General features: G+C 42.6%; 1 protein-coding gene across 1 annotated transcript; it reads right to left on the reverse strand.

Annotated features, from left to right (window-relative positions):
* Positions 1-11,714: 11,714 nt before the first annotated feature.
* LOC311505879 (kazal-type serine protease inhibitor domain-containing protein 1-like) lies at positions 11,715-13,811 on the reverse strand. Its single transcript, XM_084569690.1, has 3 exons — positions 13,252-13,811; positions 12,934-13,094; positions 11,715-12,172 (listed from the first exon to the last, which is right to left on the reverse strand). The coding sequence occupies exons 1-3, from the start codon at positions 13,715-13,717 to the stop codon at positions 11,774-11,776; spliced, it is 1,026 nt and encodes a 341-aa protein (XP_084425816.1). The 5' UTR covers positions 13,718-13,811; the 3' UTR covers positions 11,715-11,773.
* Between the last annotated feature and the right edge of the window lie 490 nt (positions 13,812-14,301).

Here is a 14,301-nt window from a genome sequence, read left to right on the forward strand (position 1 = left end):
TTTTAAAATTATCTCTCGTGGCCTTATTTTCTTTACCAACTTTAATTCTGTGCATATCCCATATATTGTATGCTTTCTCTCCTTATAATGGCTAAATGTATGCGACAGTGCGCCACTTGGCAGAGAGTGCATTCTTTTCCCCTTTCAGTCTGCAGACCAGGGAGGAATTAATCTCCATCGTCGTACATTGTTCCCCTCATTTGCATAAAGCTGCAGTATGACCAAGTCAAATAATTACACAATCGGAGCTGAGCCGCAGGCCTGCGCCTTCCTTTCAATAGGCCTCTGTGTCCCCGTGCCTTCTCACCTGCCTGAAAACACACCGTTATGTTGCTCATACGGAAGGATAAATTATGCATTTGCTAAAACAAAAAAAAATGTATATATTTAAAAAAAAAAAAAAGTTTATATTGTTCTTAAGATAGACTTCAAACTTATAATAAAAATTAATTCGGTGACGAAGTTTTAACTTTTTCTTGACGTAGTCACACATTTGTCGTAGTTTTTAACGTACGTTTTTGTTCAGCTCTTGTTTTCACGAGCTTCGCTGACTGTAGTGATTCATACATAATTTTAAATCTGAAATACAAACCGAAACTTTATTTCCCCCCCTCTCGTTCCGTGTAATTCCGTGTTTGGCTCCTGTGCTCTGTTACTTGTTGTCCTTTCAGTCTATTAGTCGTGGTTTGTTGGGACTACAAGCTTTGATGGCATTTTAACGAGTTCCTCTTTCCCCCGAGATAATTTCTGTGGGGCGCGTGGGCCGGTGTGCTGGCCTTGGCTGCACGGACGCATGCGCGTGTTTGCTCAGCGGCGCGTGCTGCCCTGCGCGGAGGGGAAGCATAGGCGCCTAATTAGCATACAGCTGCTGCTGCCGCCGCTGCTTTAATGCAGCCCCAGCTACATGCTTCTAAACCTTATCGCATGCTATAGGATTTAAGTGTTGCCTTTTACTTTTACCGGTAGGCTTTGCTGTCACTGTAATTACTTAGATTAAAGTCTAAACGTTAAAAATAAACGTAACGTTTTAAAAATGTTTTTCAGTCGTGTAAAATCACACTTCTTTACAATTTACACAAATTTCTCGAGTTTTCTGCGCATGCTCGTTTAAAATTACGCTTGAAGTTTTGTAGGTCTGATAGTTTGTAGATTAGCAGAAGTTTGAGTAGAAGATTTATCCATTTCTGAGCCTCTGGCACCACAGCTCTGTTCTTACTTCATTGCACCACCTACAGGAAGAAGAATTAATCCCGAGGACACAGGGAAAGTTTATCTCCGGTAACCCAAACCTCACACTCTTTTTGCGAACACCGCCATGTTGTTTCTGTTAAACGGTTACCGAGGTAGCTGTGGAGCACTTTGGTTATTTCCTACAGATTAAATTACATTTATTCTCGCTGTGGTCATTACAGATACCTCATGTATTTCCCAAATGAGTTGTGCCGTGCCAACCCGAGGCAATTTGAAAGTGCAACAGGACATGACTGTAATTGGTGCTCACTACAGGGCCACCTTCAATGCGCTGTCAATCAATTATTGTAATGGATTAGCTGAGGTCCTATTCTGGCTGCTTGTAATCTGATAGAGGCCTCTTTCAGCACCATGGAGAGAGCCAGCGAGGGCTCCAGATTTAATCAGACTGGCTGTGGACACGGCACAGCCTCGGCTGCAGCCTTTGTCCCCAAAACTGAGGGCAGGCAGCAACCAACAAGAGAACAATGACACAGTAGAACAAAAGAGCCAGAGTTTAATGAAGTGATTGGTTTTTAAATATAGTTGTAAATGGGCTTGTCCGAAACACATTTAAACTATTTCGAACAAGGGGGAAACAGCTCTAAGAGGTTTCTTCATGGTTATTCTCTTCAATCCTCTGTTGTTTATTACTCAACCTGTTTGTTAACTTAGCTAAATGCAACTGCACATTTTATTTTTGCACAGTGTTTGCTGATTAAAATATACCTATTGTTCGTTTCTGCATTTTAAATAAAAAAATCTGTGCTTTGTTTGACCTCAGATCAAGTTCATTTTAGGACATTGTTTGTTACTAGCACCAGTAAATAAATAGCTTCTTCATGGTTTAGGAAAGAATACAGCAAATCTCTGCCAAGTTAGAGAAGAGATTTGATAATGGATGCAGTATTTCATATACATTTCTGCCACTGCACAGATCATAGAAGCAGCCAGTAATTCCCTGCTCTTTCAGCATTATGTTTTGCAAGCTAACCATAGTCTTCTTCTCCCTTGTGGCAATTTTACCAGATAACTGGGAGCCACTGTTCAGGTCACACTGTCCTCCATCCTGCATCCCCTTTGAGTGGTTTCCGCTGGAAGACGTGGAAAACCATCTGCAGGAAATCTCAGGGAATTCAGCCACCAAACTACACCTGCAAAGAGCAACCAAAGTAAAAGGTATGTAGCAAGCTCCTGGAAAAGAAGTCAGACTGTAGCACCCAGAAGATCAATGAGGAAATTGCCTGTTTGGCCATAAGAGCAACGCGGAGGTCACTGTCTAGACTTTAAAGTGTACTTTAGAAGGATGCCCACGAGACCAGGTTACTGTGAAAAGCCCCGTAAAGTGGTGTAGCTCTGAGCTTAAGACTAATGGACCTCATGGACTTGACTGGGAATGTCCCTGATGTCATCTGTACTATTGACAATGATGCTGATGACTCAATGAGGACAAGGCCAAATGCTTTAGAGCCTTAATGACATTTCTGTAAAGGAGCTAGATGGAAAAAAAAAATCTCTTTTTTGTAATATGGTATATGCCTCAATGCATTTTTAGGCAGGAATTATGATCAAATCATATAAAGCCCACAGTTGCTTTTAGTGGTTGTACGTTATTCTATGTGTGTGTAGGCATATGAACAAAGGCTTCAAAGGGACAACATCAGATTTTCTTCTCTTGTAAAGAGCCTCTTATTAAAGAGAGGTCTTCCTGCGTATCCAGCATATCAGTTGCTGAAGTCCCAGGGGCATGTTTAGCTCTAATTTACTCATCAAAAACATCAGAGTGTCTCTCAATAATCTCTGCAGTCCGTTGGTGCTTTGGGGTGGAGTCCCCTGTCAGAAAGCATGCCCTGGAATGTTAAACACTAATTCACCTCTGAGCTGTGGAGGTGGATAAAGTGATTGTTCTATCTGGGAGCTGATTAGAACAGGCTCTGGCCCGTTTCTCCCCTCCGCGCTCACCTCTGACGTCCATCACAGTCATTTCTGTATTCATGAGTGGATGAGAAAGCACAGGCAGAGCGGCTGCCGTATTATAGATAATAAGGCCAGCGGGCTCCACATTCACTGCCACAGGTCCCCCCCTCCCACCCTGCCCCAGCTCATTCAATTACTTCACAAGAGTTCTCTGCGGCACAGCTGCACTATGGGGGTAAAGAGGAGCAAATTGAGGTACATTCATGTAGACACACACACACGCGCACTCGCACACCTCAGAGATACAAAGACGTGGAGGAGGCACGCACACTGGAGCAAGAGCTGCCAGCTTATAAAGGACCTCACTGACAGGCATTTGGCTCCGTAGTCAACACATATCTCATATTGATACCCCCAAAAAAGAGGTCTGTTGCTCAACGGCTCACTGAAGATTGTAATTATATTGATAATGACTCCATGCAAGAGAAATGAAATCAAGGCCATTGCTCATGGGCTCCATACATGAGGTCGCCATTATCTTGATGAAAGTGTAGACAGCAGCTGTATCATCTAGGAGCATGAAAGATGGACTCTGGTGGACCTAATGGGCCATATCCGTTATCTATTGACTGTTATCCATTCATCTGAAGATGCATCAGAGCCATGTTAAAATCTCCGTTAAATACATAACTGTCTGCTTCCTGAATTATTTACAAAGTTAGGTTTTAAACAATAGCTTTAAACGCGTTTGCCCACCTGGTGCTATCGAGCCAGAGAAGAATGGCTGCTGTCCGTGGTGCTGAACTTCTGCCCTTGACTTTACAGTAGCAGCTGTCTCCCCGTGAATCAAGCTCTATAAAAGCACACAGGGCATCGGAGTAATAAAAGTTGGTGTCCCGTCAGGGGTTTTAAACGTGACCCCGTCTGGGGTGATGAAGAAAAATTTACAGTTTTTCTTGTGTTGAACTTTCTCTTTTTAATTTTTGTTGTGTTTTGAATTTTTTTTTTTTTTTTTTTTTTTTTTTTTTTTTAAAGCTTAGCGCAGAGACTGAAACCAGGGAATTAACAATAAGAAAATAAAATCAGAGGGACTTCAGGAAGTTACTGCACCTGGTCAAGAAAAAGTCTGACAAATAAAATAATTTTATATTTCCTCTGGAACCAGGCTACGTGTTTCCCCTGCTTCCAGTTTCTACACTAAGCTAAGCTAAATCATAATTTCAGATTTTCTTAAAGAACCCATCAGTAGGCTTAATTTCCACATAGCTTTCTTTGGTAACTGTGAATCTGCAACATACAAACTATGCCTCCTAATGTTTAATGTTCTAATGCCATCTTTCTGGTTTTCTGAATTGAATTAAATCCTAGCTACCCAGCTACCAGGGCGCCGTGACATGATAATAGCCACGGTACACCATGTTTACCACTGTGGGATAAACCGGTTTGTATTTGACAATTACATTTTCCAGTGTACTCGAGGCAAAGTCCTGATGGGAGAAGTTTTGCAAACAGATCGGAGGTCAGGGATGTTCCAACAACAATGTATTTGTAACCACATACATGCAGAGAGCTATATGGAAACAAGGAAACAGGATTATAACCTTCTGGATAGACCTACCTTTCCAAGAGCATGGGAGAACCTATAGTGGCCAACACTTGAATGTGAAAGGCCCTCATCAGCCAGACTACCGTAGAAACATGGAGGCGCAACCTAGACCCCCTGATCATACTTGAAAGAAAGCATAAAAAAATAAAAATAAACATTATGAATGCTGTATTCATTTTCTGATACATCCATTCTGGTACACACGGGAGTGGTGTAAATGTTCTTCCCCAAAATGTCAAACTATTCCTTCAGTGTCAAGATGCTTCCTTGACTTGACTTTGTCCCCTTAACTCCTCACTAATCTGAATATTTGCTAGTTCGTGGCATATTTCAACCATTCTTTTCTTCCGTTGCTGTTCTAGCTCCTCTCCATAGAGATTTACAAGAGTCTAATAAACGCACAAAGCATTGGAAACATTTTGGCCTCAGCTATTAAGCACATCCTTAACATATGTACTTTAAGGGAAGAACCTTTTCTTGACATTTGATTTGGGAATGCCACATTTTCCAAACAAAGAATTCCCAGAATTTGCACACTCTTCATTAGATGGCATAATTTGCATTCTCTTATAATTGTGCTGCTTCCTTGATTATTAAATGATCACCCTAATTAGGGAGCATAATAGGGTTAATCAGACTCTGCTCATCACACTTATTATTATTCCAGCAAAAAAATGAAGGAAAAAGATACAGTACTTGATTAATTATATCAGCCTTTTCATCAGCTGGGCTACCGTTCCCCCCCTCTGAAATTAATATCATGTTGTAAATGGAAGGAAGGAGCTGGCCGGACACAGACAGATGAAAGATTTCACTCAAATTAATTAAGCACTAATTATGCGGCGGGAGTTGGGAGCAGTTTGCATAATGAGCTCTATCAAAAGAGATCAGTCACGGAGAGGGGCTGTAGAGTTTCTATACGGCCTTCAGATGATACGCGGACACCACTGCACCGCATGAAGAGGGGTTGCACAGAAGTGGGAAGAGGGTTAAAGCACTTCGGGGCTCGAGTCGTGAGGCCGAGGAGTGTTTTGTTTGGTTTGTCAGCATGCCGCGAATCGGAGGCTTCCTCACTTGTGCCACAAATGTGGATTATTCCATTCTCACTTAAAGATATCACATCTGTCCTGGGGCTGTGTGTGTGTGTGCTTTCTTTCTTTCTGGCTCCCTCTCCCTCTCTCTCTCTCTCTCTCTCTTTCTCTCTCTCTCAGCTTAAGAATCAGATAATGAATTCCCTGGTCCACGCAGGAGGCAATAAGAACAGAATGTACCTTTAAGTTCAAGCTAATCACAAACAACCTGCATCTACACTCAAGGGAGCTTTAAAGACCCTAATCACCTCCCACTCCAATTCTTGCAGTGTTCAGTTATTACTGATCAGGGACTACACTGTGGCTATCTATTTAGACAATGGGAAAAGGGATTAAACAGACAGAAACTCTCTATGTCTTAATCGCCTGTTTAATCACTGCCACTGTGCAGTGTACGGAGCTGAGTTACTTGAACTGATTTGTGCCATAGCAGCAGCAGTCATGCATCGGCTAATCAGGGTGCGCAGCCCGCCGCTGCCCTTCAAGGTCCCCGAGTGGAATTACAAAGACTATGATTAGTTAATCAAATGAAGAACCCAATGTCCTTTCTTTATTTGTGTATACACCTTATCTAAATGGAAATTGTATAGCCGAGGCACTTCCAGAAGGACACATCTACATGTGAATGATCCTCCTTGAGCCCTTGGCAGTGAATACAGAATAAGATCTTTCACTCCCAATCATCGTGTTATGGCATTGTGGAGACTTTTACATGTCTGAATGATATTTGTTGTCAATGCTCGTGTGAATGATGCAATCACTCAGTCTGTTGTGAAGTAAATCAGGAAGCACTAGACGACAACTCTTCAAATGCGCACGATGGTGTGCGGCAGAATGTCAAGACTGCATTATTTTGAGAGAGGATAGAAACCGGAAAGAAGGCAGGCGGCTTGCCGAGAAATAAATGACTCAAAAGGCCTGCATTTACTGTATCTTTTATAGTTCAAATGGCACAGGGAGATTTTTCACTCAAGTTTCAAACAAGTGGTTCTGGGTAGAGACGGTTCAGGATTCTTTCTGCAGGGTTAATCAGCCCATTCAGATTCAGAATTTCTCATTATATTTTTATGTGTTGAGTAATATTAGCCTGATACTAAGTACTTTCCTGAAGTAAAACACATTTTAAAGTTTAAAGCAATTATAAAGTTTAGACAATTTCAGATCTGAGATAATGTTTTATAAATGCTAAACTATACATTTTTTAAAGTCTGACATATATTTACACCTTGCAGCATAGTTTTATTTGTGAATGTATCGTACAACAAAAAGCTCACACTAAAGGAGCAGAGATTGCTGAATGACAGAGGAGTGTCAAAATTGGATTTGCAGCAAAAGCAAAATTTAATTTGGGGGGACAGACCCCCTCCCCCCAAAAAAGACCCTTTTAAGGATGATTCATATAAGAGCCACCATTTCCACTATTTATCTTTTAAAATTTTGCACTTAATTATGATAAAATATGTTCTGAATAAAGTTATTTTTTGGCAGACATTTCTCTACCTCCTGTTCGACATCGTGACCGTTGTTCCTAAAGAGAAAAGAATTTCCCTCCATCGCTTTGTGATAACTTCCTTCCAGGGGCGGCAGACTTGACCTGCACACTCCTCCTAGAATCACCTCTATTATTTGCTCGTCACAGCAGCCCTTTTGGAGGGCTGGGGCCTCCCTGAAAGGTACAGGGTCGTGGATGTCCCAATCCATCTCTGTCTGTCACGCGATTGATTGTGATTTAGAGCGCGGGGCCGGAGATGGTTGGGGCTCCATTCTGATGAGCGATAGGTGGGAACCCTTTGACTCCCAGCACATGGCAAGCAGAGGCAGGGCTATGATGAGGGGTCAGAGGCAGCTGGTGGGGGTATCTGGGATGGATCTGAGGGTTGGATGGAGGCAATGTGGGGGTTGCGTAGATCACAAGATAGAAGGTGTCAGGGATCCGGGACAAAGCCCCCCAACCGACTGCTCAAGTCTATCATTTGGCCCATCCATCACACATCCAGCTTTGTGGTTAGCTTAACGGTTGCTAGCTAATCGTTTCATCATCAAGGGGATCCATCATTAATGGAGATGGCAGTGAATAGTGACAGGAAGGCCACAACACAACTAATAGGCCATATATGAGGGGCTTTATGCCAGCTGGATAAAGTAAGAGGGTATTTCCCCACTGAAAAATGAGCATCATTAGCATCCCAACTGGAGCTTTGCATTAAAGGTTTACCACTAGCATCAGTTTATAGGCACACATGAGTATATGGCTTAGAAATGATCAGCTTCTTCAATTTAGATTTTCCTAACATTATGCTCTCAGAAACTCAGAGGACGTGTGTGCCCTGATTAGCAAACTGAAACTTGTCTAGTGTGAAGAGGACATGCTTGATATCCTGTCAGACGCTCTAATTTCCCAGTTCCCCTCTAAATATCACCGGACAGATATTCATAATAGACAATATCTGACTGGGAATCAGAGGGAAATGGCTCACGCTTTTCATTTAATCTGTAAATCCCAGCACTCAGGAGCAAAGTTAGACACAGGCCGTCCTTGGAAGGATGTTAGGAGGCTCAGCCACAGCCTCGCTTCGCTGGGCCGCTCCGGCAGCTTAACTCCATGATCAACTTGAGACCAGCCTCGTTAGGAAATACACAGCATTTTTATATAATGAGGGGGTTATGTGCTGTTTGCTTTATATCATCCATCCAGCCATCCATTAGCTAGGCTCGCTTATCCTTTTAGAGGGTCAAGGGGGACTTGAACTCCACATATAAAAGGCCTCAGCTGACGAGCAGATTCCACACCAGAACCTTCTTGCACTTTATTTCAGAGAGACATATAAACAGGTTTTCTCTGAATATTTTTTTTTTTAGCAAAAATACTTAAAAATAACATATTTGTTGTCTCGAACCAGTACCACAGCTTTCATAATTCTACATATAACCCGAGGCCAGCGCATTGTCAATCACAGGAAGTTGTGTCAGCCAGGTGAATGTGTAGCCAGTAACCTGATCTTCTGTTGACAGAACAGGGACAGGTGCTCCAGTCAAACTAATCCATACATGCATGCTAGACACAGGTCATCCATTAAGGCAGATTGATTCAAAGCTTTAAAAGACTGTTCCTCAACAATCCCCGGCCTGGCCTTACCTTTGCTGTTGCCATGATACCAAATTGCAGTAATTCAAGATGGCCTGAATTGGAAAGGGAAAGGAATGTTCCCTGTTTGCCCAGCTAATGCTGGAAACATTTTGTCACACGCAGGATGAGGGAACATTTCTGGAAATGATGTCTGAACTTTATGAAATGAAAATTAAATGGCTGGGTGGTTTGTCATCTAAAGTATTAGATGCACAAACAGATACTCAATTGGGTTTTAATTTAGTTAGTTTATCACTGAGTACATCGGACTCGTGGGAGCTTTTGATAGCGGTGGGTGAATACAGTATGTGTGAGGACTTATAGCCTGCATGACCATTCCACATAATAGCCTTGTGTAGAAAACACATAAACCAGAATTCACTTTGATTCAGTGTTATCATCAAACCCACTCCCATAAGGCGGCAAATGCCAAATAAAGGTTTACAGGCAGAAGCCAGACATCTGCTGCTCTCTGATTGGCTGAGAAGCCAGCGGTAGCCTCACCTGTTATCCACAGCCCAGTGCATGGTAAACACCCTCCGTCAGACCTGCGGGGGAAAGGAGCCCATCTGGTCAGCAGCATTAACAACCACCTCTTTAACAATAGCTTCCAGGAAAGGGAGAAGGGCACAACAGCCAATAAAAACAGGCTATGCATGACATTTAGCGCCTGATGCGGGGCTTAGCAGCATACAGGTTACCTACTGTCCGCATCGGCCCCTGGCAATAAAACAGAAGGCAATCTCACAGAGCGGGGAGGGAGGGGGGGTGCTGTGCATAAAGCCGCCTGTTTCGGTTGTTGATCTCATCATTTTCTGTATAAAAATGCAGACAGAGCGTAAAGTTAAAAAGCAAGGCGGGAACCATCTTCAGGGTGCTTTCACATAAACATCAAGTAGATTAACTGGCAATATCTTTAGTTATTGTTGTGTGTTTTCCATAGTAATGGAGAAAGGACGGCAAATTTTCTTTGGTGAACAGTAGCCCACTCAAAAGGATGTAAAACAGAAAAATATGAGGCAGGAGAGAGGAGAGAATCATGTCAGGAGATCTAGATGTCACAGTAGTGGCTCAGTCAGTGGGGCCTATTAAAGTGGTTATTTGACTAAACAGTGCCATCTTGTGTTGTATTGTTAAACTCAGAGAGTGCCAACATCAGATGGAAAAAACAAAATAGTTGAATTTTACATCACAATTCCAACTTTGTGTCTTTATCTCATGAAAGCAGATTGTTAAATATTCTCTAAATATTACACATCGACTAGTTTCTTAACTTTGCACACCGTTCTCTAGAGCAGCTCTCTGTGGAGCAGTGCAGGAAGCAGCCAGTGCACATTACTGACACTCATTTACACAAAATGGACTCAGGTTAGGAGACTCTGGTTTATTAGATATTTGATGGGCTCTATTTTTACATCTAGGATGCAAGGGATGGAGACAAAGTCTCTAAATAAGATCTAGGGAACACAAAGAGGGATGTGAAGACAGAAAGGTTCGGGGTGGAGTTTGAACAGCAAGCAGTGGGCTCTCTACAGCTGCTGGCACTAATGAGGATAATTACCACAGTAATAACATTAGCCTATCTGAGGGAATGGAGGGGAAGGACAAGTGGTTGTGTTTGTGTGTGTGGGTGGGTATGCGAGCGTGTGCGTGTGCACACGGATGATCTATGTGTGTGTGTGCGCGCTCGTGGCCGTATGTGTGCCTTTCCCTCTATCTCGCTTGCGGTCTCTCCCTCATTCCCTGAATCTCAATATCTCTTTGTTAGCCCACAATAATTGTATTTGGGCCTCATATCCGCCATATCAGATTCTAGTTTGTACAAGGTAATTAGCAGAGGAAGGGAAGCCTCCACACCAGGAGGACAAATGCCCCCATGACATCATTCTGGCTCCACTCAGGAGGGGAAGCTTCTTTTTTTTTTCACCATCTACTCCTTACTCATCTTCATCTTCCTTGTCATTCAGCTGTCAAGAAAGAGCGATGAATGGGGGGAGGGGGGTAAAACTGTGGCAGCAAGCAAAAGTTGATGACATTGACAAGGAGGAGAGCTGGGATTAAGAAGATAAAGAAATGAAGTGAAGAAGGGGAGAGAGGGATGGAAAGTGATTTGAGATGAGATGGAGGGCTGTTTTTTTTTTTTTGTTTTTGCAGCAGGCCTGTAATCTCCAATCAGCTTTTACTAACAGACAGTGGGGGAAAGTTCCACGGCGTTAATGCAGCCTGCCATTCAGAAGGAGGCAGTGTATCCAGCTGGGAGTCGGGGGATGAGGGGAGGATTAACTGGCACTCAGGTGGAGAGAGATGAAGAGAATCAGACGGAGACCCCGCGGATGGTCACACCCTCTCTCTCTCTCTCTTTCTCTCTCTCTCTCTCTCCATCCATCACTCTCTCTTTTTTTCCCACTCAATGAATAAATGTACTCAGTGTTTTCTGGGTGGAGTGGCGAAATCAGGAGGAAATGATAGAAGCTGTACTTTAGAGGTGACTTCTTCTCTCTTTGCTGCTACAATTTGTTAAATTTTGTCACTTATGCAATTTTGATATGAATTTGTGGAATGATATTCTTTTCTGATGAAACTTTTCTGACAGATTTAAATGGACATCAGTCGACATGGGTAACTAAGGCAATTTATTATAGTCATACAAATGAAAAAACAACAACATAGACATTCAAAGGTGATTTATTCTTGCACTATAGTGAAAGGTACATACTATTCATTTCAAAAATAGTAGCTATTATATTTGAGACATTTTTTCCTGAGGGCTCTTCCTCAACTGCTCTTATAATCAGACTTAAATTAATGGCAGGTAATCTCCAGATGCCAGCTGTGCATCAACCCTGCCCTCCTCCAAATGATCAGTGCTCCTCTTCCTCCATCAAACGGCCTTCCATCACCTTCAACCCTGCCAAGTTGACGAGAGAAGAAAATATTCAAGTCAAAAATACGTATAGTGTCTTTTAAAATAATGAGTTTGCCACTCGCTTGAGCACGATAATCCGATTCTCTACGGTCGACAGGCTCACCTCGTCCCAACACAGTGAGCTGTGCTGAAGCTGCCGTTTCTCCCAAGGCATTGTGGGAGATGCAAGAGTAGACACCTGCGTCAGAGGCGCGGAGGCCCTGTATCTGAAGCCAAGTAGAGACAGTGTAGCGCTGCGGACCGCCTCGAGTCTGAGAAAAGACAGGATTTAATCTCTACAGATTATTTTCATCTATTCAGCCGTAAGAAATGCATGCATTCAACTTTTTGTCAACAGTGTGGGTGATAAGAGAAAGCAATTTAGCTGCACAATGAATTGCTCTGTTATGACCATTAGCACCAGCTCTGGCTCCTTTTTTTAAGTATTATTATCAATATACTTGTGATATAGAATAAAGGGGTTTTGTTGTTGTCTTTTGTTGCAGTTGAGTTTTTAGCCAAGTGATGTTAATCACTGGTTCATCTCTCCAAGTCTCTTATAATTTATTGGGTGATGATATATGACATGTGTCTGTGTAATTTTGTTTTTAGTTTTTCGTCATTTCATCTTGCAATTTACTTAAAAATATACCCTTGACCAGATTCAATTAATCGAATACTTCTGTGGTTTAGTACTCTCCTTTCACAAAGATGGGGGTCTTACGAGAGGACATCAAAAAGGTCAAAGGTAACAAAAGCACAATAGCCTTTAGATTTATATGATGAGGGTTCAACAACACTGACTGCAGTGTCTTTTAAGATATAATTAGGGTATTTTTTGCAGATTTTGTTCTAGAGTCCCAGGAGAAACATTTTCAAGGGCCATAGTATTTTTTGTGATACTTATCCTAACTAAAATCAGGTAAATATCCTTTAAACAAATAATATGTTCATCCATCAAGAAAACACTAAAGTGACACACCAGACAGGAAATGATTAATTCAAACATGAATTCTTAGTTTCTAATAATGCATAATAACTGAAGCTGTGATCAAACCTGGACTGAGACGTGAGGATCATCTCCCGGCAGGAGGTTGTCACTGCCTGACTTCCTCCAGGTCAGGTGTGGAAGAGGGTAGGCTGAAACCTCACAGCCAAAGATGATGTCATTTCCTGTGTGTTTGGACAGATTTCTGGGAGCTCTGAGGACACGGGGAGCTGTGACAAAAGCAAAGGAGCACCCCAAGGTTCAATACGAGGACCTCTAAAGTTGTTCCATATCAAGACGGTTATTTAATTACATTTTTAATTTTTAAAAATATTTACTTCAATAGACTGATATTATGTTATGAAAGAAAAAAAAAAGTGCAGTAACCAGAGTAGCACGGTCCTCTTCCGTTGAGCTTTAGGGTTGTGTTACTGTGACTGGCAGCCTCTTTTAGCTGGCAAACATTGGGGTATGTCCACCCATCTGAGCCACACACAGGGCCTTTCTCCTGGCACACACATATAGGCTCTGGCTCCTTCCTGTCTCCCTTCTTTGGCAATTTCCTCTGGCACACCAGGCCCTCACCACAATGGCCGTAGAACTTTTGGGCCCCATCTGGGTCACACTGCTGCCCCTCTACATTAGCACATTGATCGCAGCATCCACAATTGTCCTGCACCAGGCCTGCAGGGCAGTTGTCCGGCACTGGAGGGCAGAGGTGCTGATGACACTCCCTGCAGCCCTCACCCTCCTCCCACAGCCGCAGCCACCCACGGTGCTGTGGCGGCAGCCCAAGGGACATTTGTACCCATACACTCGTGCATATACAGATACACAAGCACAGCTGAGCCATGCTACTGACCAGAAATAAATCCTGTAGTAACAAACTGAGGTTGCAGAGAGAAACTGTAAATGCTTACAAAATGAACGACATCCACACAAAAGATTTCAGTCCTGATTTTTCCCGTTCTCTTACAGTCAAATAGTCACATGTTGTTCCTCCTCTGAGTTTTAAATATGTCCTTCTGCCTCTTCTCCTCTGTCCTCTTCTGAATGGTTGGATTGGTTTTGGTTATTATAGACATGTACCCCTGCTGGATTATATTGCCATGTTGTTTCCCCCCTTGAGATTTCTTCATCAACCCCAAGTCCTTCCTAACAAAGAGACGCCATTTGCAGTGAATGAAGCGAGCAAACTTCATCTCTGAGGTATCCGTTTCATTTCATCTTCCTTTACTCCCTATTGCGCTGCCTTTCTTCGTGTGCCAGTGTGTCCGGGCTGGGCAGGGCTGGCAAACAGGCTTCAGAAATGGCACAGGATATCAAAGAATCCGGCTCAATCTGCAGGATTCTGTTAGCGTTGTGGAGGTTGAATATGTGGATAGTGAAATGGAAGCAAAAAAATAAAATATTACAAGGATTTTAGGTTTGATTATT

The sequence above is a fragment of the Chelon labrosus genome (genome assembly GCF_963514085.1).
Source record: "Chelon labrosus genome assembly, chromosome: 20".
Taxonomy (NCBI): domain Eukaryota; kingdom Metazoa; phylum Chordata; class Actinopteri; order Mugiliformes; family Mugilidae; genus Chelon; species Chelon labrosus.

Coding starts and splice junctions, on each gene's coding strand:
- LOC311505879 (XM_084569690.1), bottom strand. CDS start 13,717: ATGGCTCAGCTGTGCTTGTGTATCTGTATATGCACGAGTGTATGGGTA. Junction 13,095..13,251: donor AAGAGGACCGTGCTACTCTG/GTTACTGCACTT, acceptor CTTTTGTCACAG/CTCCCCGTGTCCTCAGAGCT. Junction 12,173..12,933: donor ATCCTCACGTCTCAGTCCAG/GTTTGATCACAG, acceptor AATAATCTGTAG/AGATTAAATCCTGTCTTTTC.